Source organism: Anguilla rostrata, chromosome 5 (genome assembly GCF_018555375.3).
Source record: "Anguilla rostrata isolate EN2019 chromosome 5, ASM1855537v3, whole genome shotgun sequence".
Taxonomy (NCBI): Eukaryota; Metazoa; Chordata; class Actinopteri; order Anguilliformes; family Anguillidae; genus Anguilla; species Anguilla rostrata.
In genome coordinates this window covers 62,894,598-62,907,082 of record NC_057937.1, presented here as the reverse complement: position 1 = coordinate 62,907,082, position 12,485 = coordinate 62,894,598, and the positions used below count along the sequence as shown (strand labels likewise).

The following is a 12,485-nucleotide window of genomic DNA, read 5'->3' as shown; positions in this document are numbered from 1 at the left end:
ATTATCGTACTTCAGGACTGAAGCATCCCGTTTCCTCAGACCACACGCTGATTTTCGAGCACACCGATTTTCACGTCACGTTGTACAGTTGCTCGTGAACTGACCAATGGGGCAGCAGTGTGGTACAGTCGCTAGGGAACGGGGTTTGTGACCGCAAGGTTCTATGTTTGATTGGCAGGTGGGGCCCAGACTGAGGACCATGACCTGACTGTATCGGTGGCTCTCTGTAAGAGTATACCTGATAAGTGGCTGAACCATAAATTAAATCGTCTGCATGTTGTTGCTCTCCTGGGTAACCGAGCCGAGCTGGGACAGAGATACGAGCTCCAGCAACACAAGCGCACGCTTTGCAGCACAGTGCAGAGTTTGCACAACACTATCGCGTTCAGATTGTGCAACTGTCCACATATCTTCCAACCAAGTCAACAGGTCACTTCTGTGACGTCCTGCAGGCTGCTGTTCAAAGTGGACCACAGTTCTCCACACATCCCTTCAGGGGCCCCGATTCTGTTTTAAAAATAAAAATACCGGCCAAACATTCATTATAAAATAATGAACAAATATCGTCATTTCCCACTACTCTGTCGGTAACGCCCGTATGCCAACCTTGTGCCGACTCACAGCCTGTTCATCAGAGAGAGTCTCACATTCTCACGCAACTGATTTGGCATCGCCAGTCCCACCCGAATTTGGAATGGCCCATTCATAGCCACCATAAATACCTCCCACCACCGGGGGCGCCAGACACGCCTGCCTGCCAGGATTCTTTACCGAGCTCAGCTGGGGCCTCGCGGCCTCGAGTCTTCCATGACTCAATGACAAATCACTCCTCTGGCACCCAGCGAACCCGCCAGCCAGCTTCCTGTCCTGAGCTGACGCACAGAACCCGAGAGGCAATTACAGCACAGTAAGCCGGTGTAGCTCAGTTTGCATGTGTGTGTGTGTGTAAACGTGCTTTCCATTGCAGTGCAAAGATTTATCCAGTGCATTTGATTTGACTTTAGCACAGAAACGCACAAGAACACATTCCCTCTCACGCAAACAAGGGAGAGACACACACACTCTCTTTCTGTTACACACACACACACACACACACACACACACTTTTTCTGTCTCACACACACACTCTCGCTCTCATTCTCTGTCACACACACACACACACACTCACAGCTGTTTCAGTGCTTCAGGGCAGGAACAGTAACGCCCACCTCCAGTTGAGCAGGTGTTGGGCAGCAATCGCAGCTATAAAAACATCAAATTCTGAAACTACACTACTTTCAGTCAACTGCCCAAGTCTAGTGCTCTATTTGTCCACGTACATCAAGAGCAGACCGTGGATAATATGCAATCAAGAAGTTTCCTCAGCTTTTAAAAAATATAAGTAATATTCCTGCCAACAGTTTTAAAAGAAACGTCCATTCTCTTCAACTGTTGACGACAGACAGTTTCAAACCACTCCCCATTGGCCACTCTGCTGTCGCCTAGGTAACACCCAATTTGCACACAGAATTTCCATATGAGAGGGAGGGAGAGCATTACCTCGGGCCTCCTGGGTGTGAATCTGCCACGCCCAGAAACGCAGGCCGGCGGCCAGACCCTCCACTCTGCTGGAAACTCCCAGCGATGTGCAGGAAGACTTTTATCTTTTTTTTTTTTTTTAAAGACGTTTTTACAATGACTCTAAAAGGTCTGATTTCCACCTGTGACAGATCACTTACAGGTGACCCAGTCTGCGCCACGGCAACCAACTTAACAAGCTGAGACACTCTGAAACCTGATCCACAATGACCTGCAGAGGATCATCCTGCAGCGAGACCCTGTGTGTGTGTGAGAGAGAGTGTGTGTGTGCCTGAGTGTGCTCTGAGTGTGTCTGTATGTGTTCTGAGTGTGCGTGTGAGAGAGAGAGTTTGTGTGTGTGCGAGAGAGAAAGAGTGTGTGTGTGTGTGTGTGCCTGAGTGTGTGTGTGAATGTGTGCGCGAGAGAGTGTGTGTGTGTGTGTGTGTGTGTGTGTGTGCCTGAGTGTGAGAGGGTGTATGCATATGCGTGTGTGGGTCTGTGTGTGACTTGGAGCAGACAATAGGAGGTGGAGGGGGGCAGTACTGGGGGGGACTGTCTCCTGCAGTACTGCAGTTTGCCAAGGAGAGAACAACCACACACGACTAGAGGGGAACTCCACCCCCAACCCCCCCCCCCCCCCCCCACCAAAAAAAAGTACAATTTGGTACATTTGGTCTTACTCCCGGCATAATTATTTAACCTGGATTTACATGCAGAAGCCTCGTATTCCGCACATGCAAAAGCGCCTTCTGAAGTGTCCATGCAAATGGGACAAGTCCTCGTATCATTTAAGAGAACGGAGGAACCAGAGACACAGCTCGGCTCCCGGTGTTTTATACTACAATGCGAGCAGGGGCATTGTGTGGTAGTGGAGTTAAAGCCCTGGGCTATAACCCAGAGAATGCCAGTTTGATTCCCAGATGGGGCACAGCCTTTGCATCACTGAGGAAAGGTATTTCACCTGAACCGTTTCAATAAAATATTCAGCTGCATGAATATATTGTTAAAAATGTGTGTAAGTCACTCAAACAAAAGGCGTTTTTTAAACGGTTGAATGATAATGTAATACTTGAACACACCCACATGTTAAGTCTGTCAACACAACTCTTTATAAAAAGGAACAATGTTCAATGTTTCTTGCGTTGTGGAGAAACTGGTCATAAAAATCGAACAACCCCAGAGCACTCCCATCAATAACTAGAGGCCCCTGAAATTCCACATTCAGCCAAACAAACTCTGCTCTTATCAGAGCCCGGAAACGTTTGAATTCTTTCCCCTGGGAAGTAAGGAGTTGCAGTAGCACTTTTTTTTTAACCGAAATGTTTTTTTAAAACAAATCGGACCTGCCGGGCAGAACATCATACTGCGTCATTTACGAGACATCGAATCTCCTTCTGTCGCATACTGTTCTTTAAACTCAAACTATGTTCAGCTGCCGATAAAAAATTAGCCGCTTTGCTCTGGCACTCTAATAATGGCAGAAACCGCTGACATGTTGCCTGGGACTGGCGCGCGGATCCCTTGTATCTACATTTAATAAATGGAGGGGCGCCAGCTGCACGTGGCAGACAGCCAGCGCTTAATTCGTGCGCCAGTATAACCAGTACATGCAGTTACACTAAATGATTACTTTAAGAATATTCTTGAAAAACAACTGGCGTTTCTTTTACAATTGGAATATGCATAAATTTGAGTTTTGACCCGAAGCATGTCAAAATAATGTTTTGGCCCGGGTCTGCTTTTGACGTTGTTGGGAGTCAAAACCCCAGCGTACGTAAGCAGTACGTGGCGCAAACCCTCCGCGCAAGATTCTCCTACCGATACGCTGAAACTGTCACGCGCGTAATTTTCCGCCTCTCCCGTTGCCATGGTGGATGTGCGGTTTGACTCCCGACCAAAACGGGGATCGGAATGACGTTTCCCAGGGCCCTGCGTCTAGGAAAACTAAATCTCTGAGATTAGCGTGCCAGCCGCAGACAGTATCTGTTCATCTGTAGAGCGTTTTCCTGACAGCTGAACCTCTCTAAAAAAAAAAAAAAAACTAAATACAGAAGGCAAAACTCGTCCAGTAAAAGGGAGAAACATTTGGTTTATCATTACACACAAAGACTGGAATTTTAATCCACCCCCTCGGTGGCCAAAGGAAAATATAATTTTAACTATTGTTGGACGTTGGAATCGTGCAGCCCCATCTAGGATACTGATGTGTATTCAAATAAGAATTTACAAGCAGCTTACCCGGCACAGCAAATAAGGGAAAATTTTGGTTCAAGGAATGAAGGAAACTGCAATACTGGAATTCAGCAACAGGTGGCAGCGAATACCAAAATGAAGGTCTTGTTCTCTTAATACCTGACATACATGCAACCTTCTGAAATTGAAACATTATTCTTCATCATTATTCATAATCAATTAGATTTCACTCATTTGAGTTTCATCCATATTTATTAAAATCCTCATCCACCACTGAACCCTGTAGAAAAACCTATGATGTAACATCCTTACGTTGGTCTGACCGTTTTTTTTTTTTTTTGCATTGTGTGTTTTGAATGTAGTTTCAGTGCTTACGGATTACCGTGTCTTCGTTAGGAAATCACTGTAATATTTATATCTAGTTTTGACTGGATATTGGGATGGCAGGTATGCCATCCCGCCAAGTTACGCCTTGGCGGGGGCATGCCCCATACCTATACAGCACCGAGACTTTGGCACTTTTCAGGGTTCCCCACAGAAATAACCACAACAGCCACAGACACTCAGCCCTTAAAAACATTAAATTCTGTTCATTCTGACCCCATTTCAACAGACAGAATTCATAAACAACTTCACATGTCCACACAATAAAGCCCCAAACTAAGGGGATTTTGCGTTTTCTCCTTCTTCTTCTTCTTCTTCTTCTACTTCTTCTTCTCTTTCTTCTTCTTCTTCTTCTTCTTCTTCTTCTTCTCATTCTTATTTTTCCTGCCGCCTATCCCACTAACAACATGTCTCCCCATTGGACATTTCACTGACACCAGCCAAATCTGCACCTACACGACCCAATCAAAAACGCGCATACACACGCAAAATACCCATACATTTTTACTCTGAAACATTTCCTGTTCAAACAGCTAGTCTGCCTGTGGCCTAGTGGGTAAGGTTACAGTCTTGGGATCATGGGGTCCTAGGTTCAAACCCAGCTTGGAACACGTTTCTTTAACCTGCTTCAACCATCACTAATAATTGTCTACTACTTCTTAATTATTGCTTTTGCACCATATCTACCCGCCGTTCACCGTTTAGTTATTAACCGGCTACAATATTGCTAAGATATATGCATTATGACTTACCGTCTGTACGTTCAGTTATTGACCGGCTACAATATTGCTAGGCCATATGGACTCAACGGAAGCTCTTCTGTGCTTACTGGCTTGTGTTCTTCTTTAAAACCACCGACAGATTCGCTAATGATATTTCACGCATTGCATAGCTATGGCATTAGCTAACGAAGTCACAGACTGGTAAACCTCACTCACTCACGGCCACCCATATGCATTTCATGACGCAAATGTATTCATTTTATTTAAAAGTTACACCAGTTCACCACTGTGCCATTTCTACTAACTATATTTCTTCACTTGGCTACCGTACAAAACCTTAATATCAGCAAACGCCACGTTTCTACATTCATGTTACCTCGCCCTGTTCTCTATCTAGCCACATAGTATCTAGCCACTTACTACGTGTACGTTCTGCAACTCCGCATTAAAACATTACATTTAAAATCATGATTCACTCATAAGTATAACTACTAGCACTGAACATGAGAAAAAAACATTCGTGCAAAAGATTACATTACAGTACAGGCAAATAATGAGTGCAATGTTATTTAACCCTCCACTTCAACAACTAACATTCAATACCGACTGTTATATATACCATTTGATAAGGAATATAAGCTCGCTCATGGTCACTCCATTTACTTCGCACTATACTCCGTGATCATGTCAACCTTCACCTACATGCCCATTCTGCTAAAAACATATTGTTTCAACTACGGAATTTCGTAATTTCATTTTCATTTCTCTCACACTGTTGTTTTCTCTCATATGCAAAGCCTGCTGGGACATATGCGTCTGCTCCTATTCTCCACTATCATGTTTTCCGGTTCTCGTTTAGCAAAACAGCGAAGAGGATTCCTACCTGCAGATAAGCCTATCAAAATGCCTTATAAACCTTACAAACACTAAAAGTGCATCTCCACGAAATAACAGACAATGGAGCAGGACAGAAGGATAAACCTTACAAACACTAAAAGTGCATCTCCACGAAATAACAGAAAACGGAGCAGGACAGAAGGCTACACAAGTTGCGACCTAGGGAGTTATAATTCTACGGGCATGTTGATTATTTTGTCAGTCAAGGCTCGTTGGATGGACGTCAAATCCGTGAGTACATACCATATTCCATCTGCGTTCCTGATGCGTTTACGCTTACGCCACTGCATCCTTTCTCACAGCCACTGTTTTACATATATAGCAAACCGAAACTGCTGAACGGTACACGCTCATCAGACTGTACAGATTCACACAACGATAGCCATAATCCACAACCGTTTCTTGCAGGGTCGCATTTCTCACTCTCATAATAAAACGCTTTGCAAAAAGAACTGATATCTCATAAAAAACACGTTTTCAACGTACAAAAATGCCAAGTTACTAAAAAGTATTGATATCAAAATGACGCCAAGTTACGATACTACAAACAATATAGGCTATCTTGCCTCACCGAAATGACATAAGATGTATCTCAAAGCAATGCTACCCAATATTTCCTCAGTTCTTTCAAGTCACTTGGCCCTGTGTTTTCTAATATTACCATTTCACAATGTCATGCAAAATTTCTGTCAGATCAAAGAGACAAATATTTTGAATTGCCTCATGGAACACATTGAACATTGTACATTGAAATTAATGTATAAATTCATTAATGTACAGAACTGCTGCTGAGCAACGACAGGAAGCACATTTCTCCAGAAAACATGTTTATACTTGCTTCTGAACTGAATTTGAGTACATGTGCAAGTTATTGTATATTTGCTACGTACTATAAATACTGCATGTAAAACATATATTGTACATACATACAGAGAGAACTTCTTTATCCGCATGGGGACATTTCCCTGGCAGCATCTTACATTCACATTCACGAACACACTTGTACCAAGAAACATACTATCATTCACGCAACAGAAAGCCTGGGCAGCGAAATACATAGGCCTACATACCAATACAAATTGGACATACACACACCTATTCAATCAATCTTGACTGTGAGAGAGCCATCCACACATATGTTTGGCCTGTCCATGTAGTGCATGCTTATACACAGGGCCAAGTGACTTGAAAGAACTGAGGAAATATTGGGTAGCATTGCTTTGAGATACATCTTATGTCATTTCGGTGAGGCAAGATAGCCTATATTGTTTGTAGTATCGTAACTTGGCGTCATTTTGATATCAATACTTTTTAGTAACTTGGCATTTTTGTACGTTGAAAACGTGTTTTTTATGAGATAAAACTAACTAAGCAGAGAGGGATGTGGAACTACTTTTCTACAGCCGCAGTACAAGACGGAGTAATTATAAGAGCACACCGTTGCCCAGGGCTCTGGGGAACTAGAGATCACATTCAGTAAATCCACTGATCAGTCGGATCAAGAGAGAAGCAAACAAACACAACATCACGATGTGCATAACCGGCTTTAACAGGAATGTGTTCAGTTTCTACTCCAGTCGTTAGCATGCTAACAACAAAACGCGCTAACAGCGCGCGTTACTAACAACACAACTATTATAATAATGCAGTAACAGTACTTAATTGGACAGTATGGAAGTTGTCCTTTTGTTATTTTTCTTCAGAAATATTCTATAAAGCTGTGAAACCTGGCGAAGAACTGTTCACTTAAAATGCAGCTTCTCCAGTTGACCGTTTCTCCCCACAAGTTAAGAGTCATGCAGTTATGTGGTAACATTCATGGGATGAAAGAAAAATATATTTATAACTGAACATATAGATTGCTTAAAATGCTATACTTGTGTTTGCCTAGTTGAGAGTGATTTACAAATGACTGTAACAAGTTGAAATGTGTTCATGAATTAATTTATTTACAAAAAAATATTCATATGCAACCCATGCAGAGCTGCCAAGGGTAAACCATGAAAACATTTAAGTGAAAACACTTCACATCTCATAGAAACAACCGTTTTGCAAGTTACGTCCATGAGACAAATCAAAATATAGCATTCCATCAAAATATCAAGTTACATATTTGACGTTAGATCTTTCTCTCAAAACCAATTTTTTTTTCTCCTCCTCTAGTTCTCTTGGGTGCTTGGCATACATTTGATATAAAAAAGTCCCCCCCAAGATGAACAAAATTAGCATGCTCCATTTGCCGAATAACTGAAGGAAAGTCTGCATTTTTCACCCAACTCCATTCTGGACATTTCATTGGCTGCTGTGAAAGCGCATCACTTCCCCATTTGTCCAATCACGTGGGAGGGAAGCAAAATGGGAGAGGTTCATTAATGGCAGTGACTGGGTGGCACCACTGTCAAAATGGAGGGGGGGGGTTAGCATCAAACGTTGGCAGCAGGTGGAGAGGTCCAGTTGCAGTGTTGTTAAAACGCTTGCCAGGCGTTAGCAGGGAGCTCCTCTGACATCATCGCCACGGTGACCTCCAGTCCAGTCGTCTCCCAGCGTGGACCCCCACCCAAACCGCGGCGCGGTGGGGCGCAGCAGGTGGGGGGGGTTAGCGGGTGGAGCGGGGCGCAGCGGCAGGCGCGGGCCATCAGGAGGCGCCGTTGGCCGCCCGGCGGAACAGGGCGTGGCGCTGCTGCGGCGTCATGTTCTCGCAGCTCTCCAGCAGGCTGGCGAGCACCTGGACGCGCTGCATGCTCTGCGCCTTCACCCACACCCGCCCGTTCAGGCCCACCACCATCTCGAACGGGAACACCTGCTCCAGCTCCTTCACCAGCGCGCTCTGCTGGGCCAGCAGCCTGCAGGGGGCGCCAGTCAGCACACGGTCACACACAGCAGCACACGCCCATCAGCACGGGCCCCGTTTCACAGAGCAGCACCTGCACTGAGTAAAACCCCAAACCCTCCCAAACCTGGAACATGGACTGAGGTAAAAAAAAAAGAGCTGTTCCATGTTTTACTCAGTAATCCTGCTTCGTGAAATACCCCCCTGGTGAGCCGCTCCGCACTGACGCACATTCACCACTAGGGGGTCCATGCCAGGGCTGGGCTGACAGACTTTCAATTGATGAAGTGAAAATGCCTATTATGTTCGATGAGGACTTTTGGATTCGTAAATTGAATATGGTACTGACCCTTAAAATTTGCAGACGCGGGCTTAAGTTATCCGAGGTGTCCTAACCCAGATATTTTTTATTTATTTTTTAGTTAAGTTTAGTTAAGTTTTTTTTCTGCCAGCAGCTGGAATGAGACCGTTTTGGTCAATTCCTCTTACACGCCCTACAAAACCTCAGGTTCCGTTGTAAGTTTATGTAACTGCTGGTCGTGACACTGAAGACTTGAAATAACATACGAACCTGGTCCTTTGACTAACGTGTGTCTGCTGTGCAGGTGCACTTGATAAGGATCCACTAAAAAACTTTAAGTTTAAATGACCTAGCAATGCACTGCTTTTTCAGACACTCTTACAGAGTAGCCTACCATGCGACAGTACGTAAGTACATCCACACAAGTTATATCTACAGGGATATAGACCAGGCTAAAAACAGCTAAAGTGCAAACACTAAAACAATTATTTGTTTTTTATTTGACCTTCATTTTACCAGAAACCATGCCAACCCAGTCCCATGATATAATAATAAATATAAATGCATACAAGTAATAAGAGCCACAGTCAGTAGCACACATGCATACTGCATGCAGGTAAAGGTAAAGACAAGCACCTGCATAAGCACATGCAGCACTACGGTACAGGTAAACACACGTACCTGCATAAGCACATGCAGGTACAGGTAAAGGTATGTATGCGTAAGCGCATGCAGGTACAGGTAAAGGCATGTAGCTGCGTAAGGCATGCAGGTACAGGTAAAGGCATGTACCTGCGTAAGCACATGCAGGTACAGGTAAAGGCATGTAGCTGCGTAAGCGCATGCAGGTACAGGTAAAGGCATGTAGCTGCGTAAGCGCATGCAGGTACAGGTAAAGGCATGTAGCTGCGTAAGCGCATGCAGGTACAGGTAAAGGCATGTAGCTGCGTAAGCGCATGCAGGTACAGGTAAAGGCATGTAGCTGGGTAAGTGCATGCAGGTACAGGTAAAGGCATATAGCTGCGTAAGAGCATGCAGGTACAGGTAAAGGCACGTACCTGCGTAAGCGCATGCAGGTACAGGTAAAGGTATGTACCTGCGTAAGCGCATGCAGGTACAGGTAAGGGTATGTACCTGCGTAAGTGCATGCAGGTACAGGTAAACACACCTACCTGCCTGCCTAAGCGCATGCAGGTACAGGTAAAGGCATGTAGCTGCGTAAGCGCATGCAGGTACAGGTAAAGGTATGTACCTGTGTAAGCGCATGCAGGTACAGGTAAAGGTATGTACCTGCATAAGCGCATGCAGGTACAGGTAAAGGTATGTACCTGTGTAAGCGTATGCAGGTACAGGTAAAGGCATGTAGCTGTGTAAGCGCATGCAGGTACAGGTAAAGGCATGTACCTGCGTAAGTGCATGCAGGATGGCAGTAGAGGTAAACACACCTACCTGCCTAAGCGCATGCAGGTACAGGTAAAGGCACGTACCTGCGCACCAGCCCGAGGGACACCTTGATGAGCAGCCCCCCCGCTCCGAACACCCCCATGCCGTTGGCCCGCCCGCAGCTGTCGATGCACACCAGCTCCGGCTCCATGTCCTTATTGGCGATGAGGAACTGGCCGTACACCAGGTCTCCCACCTGCGCCAAGAGCACACCTGCGTTACCACAGCAACAGCACTCATCTGCACTAACCCCGGTTCTGCACCGACCCCAATATCACCCCAAATACCCAGCAGAGACTGTGACCCGCTATCGGCCCGTCCAAACACACCAACACCACTCCACAGCTGGTCTGCAGACGCATGTTACTAACTTAGTAATAGTGACAAAAATTCTACTCTACAGCATATTGACAGATTATGGTGGGGATTTACAAACGTGTAAGAAATAATCAGGTAACACATGTATTTTATATAAAAAGATCACCATGAGATTCATTAACTCCTGATAGGGTGCAAAAATCTGTCATGCACCTAAAGAGTAGACCGCACAACTCATGTAGAGTCCAACTCGACTAAAAACATAACCCGATATTAACACAGTATTGACGAGGCAGGTAGTGCTTCGCGGTAATAGTGATCTGCAGTAATTTTAGAAACGCGTATTAATGAGCGCGCTGATCTGGAACTGGTGAGGTTTGCCATTGCACAGGACACCGAAAAAGGCTCTGTAAATAGCTCGGCCAAATCCTTCAGCAGTTGATTATGAAACTGCACAGAGCCGACACCACCACTCACCTGTACGTTGGGCCGGTTCCGTTTGGTGGCACCCTCGAATGCCAGGTAAGACAACGATGCCAGCTCGCTCCCTCCAACGTCCACCTTGAAGACATCGCCGGACTTGGCAGTGACAATGCCGATGACACTCTCCCCTTTGGCCGGGACATACTGAGGTAAAGAGAGAGAGGAACCGTGTTTGTTAAACGTACAGTGACCTCCTGGGGTTAAAAGAACCTCTTCTACACACCAGCGTGCCCGCCTCGCTCAGAAACACGGAGGTGACGTGCAGTTCAGTCGCTGTCTGTCAGTGTTTGCTGGGGTCACGGCTAGTGAACAGCAGCGGAACGGCTGTATTGGTGCACGCGGCACCTCCCGGTTTGCCAGGCTAAACATTTAGCAAGCTAACGAGCTAACGGTTAAATATAACGTAAGCGCATTTAAATTCTCCTGCTCGGCTGGATAACAAGCAATGGAAATGCTCAACTGTTGGTCGAGGGAGAAGAAAAACAATACAATAGAATATAATAAACGTTGAAAATGATCCAACTACCACGAAAGCAACTGTACTAGCTACGCGATGCCCCCAAATGATTTGACCCACGTGGTAATGACTGTGTTAACTAGCTTATTAGACACATATTTTTCACTTTTTAACCTTTGTACCATGAATAGCTTTTGTTGACCCAAACATTTTACTTTTACTTGCTCCACGAGAAGCACTGTTAATTAGTACAGAACTAATTGTTAGCCAGCTTACTTACCCGTTTTTGTTGAGAGTCAACCCAATACATGTTTGGGTGTTTGTGGCGCAAAATTCCGCTTTTGCACACAAGAACTTCGTCTACGTTTCGTCGCAGTCCGGGCCCACATATGACTTTTTCTGATGTATTTTCAAATGAAAATATATCTCCTGGTAGTAAAACCTCACCAACTTTTTCTTTCAAACAGTCCGACATTGCTTAGCGTGTTTCTTGTGTCTTGTGTGAAGTTACTCCGGGGGGGAAGGAAAATAATGAAACACAACATTCAAATCTATCGAGCGAAGCTTCGTAACCGACAGTGCCATCTTGTGGTGACGCGTATTGGGAGACAAACGTGGCGCACACGAGATGGTTTTACCAGGAATGTATAATTTGTCGCTGTACATTTCATCTATTCATTGCAATTTATTTGTGGGACAGAAATAATGAAAGCCAGCTATCCAGAAAAATATGATAATGCCGTTAGCGCGTTTTCATTAGTGCGTAATAAGATATTCATAAGCCATTCGTAGCAGCTGAAGCATCACCTTGGTTGGAGTGGGAAAGAAGTATTTTGCTTTGATTGATCAAGGTGAAGAACCTGTATCGATGCTGCGTGGAAAAAAACGTACTCACAGACC

At 44.9% G+C, this 12,485-nt stretch overlaps 1 protein-coding gene across 1 annotated transcript; it reads right to left on the bottom strand.

The window, feature by feature from the left end:
• Positions 1–7,681: 7,681 nt before the first annotated feature.
• LOC135255905 (exosome complex component RRP40-like) lies at positions 7,682–12,130 on the bottom strand. The gene is made up of 4 exons (XM_064337681.1): positions 11,866–12,130; positions 11,123–11,272; positions 10,372–10,523; positions 7,682–8,596 (listed from the first exon to the last, which is right to left on the bottom strand). The coding sequence occupies exons 1-4, from the start codon at positions 12,058–12,060 to the stop codon at positions 8,389–8,391; spliced, it is 705 nt and encodes a 234-aa protein (XP_064193751.1). The 5' UTR covers positions 12,061–12,130; the 3' UTR covers positions 7,682–8,388.
• Between the last annotated feature and the right edge of the window lie 355 nt (positions 12,131–12,485).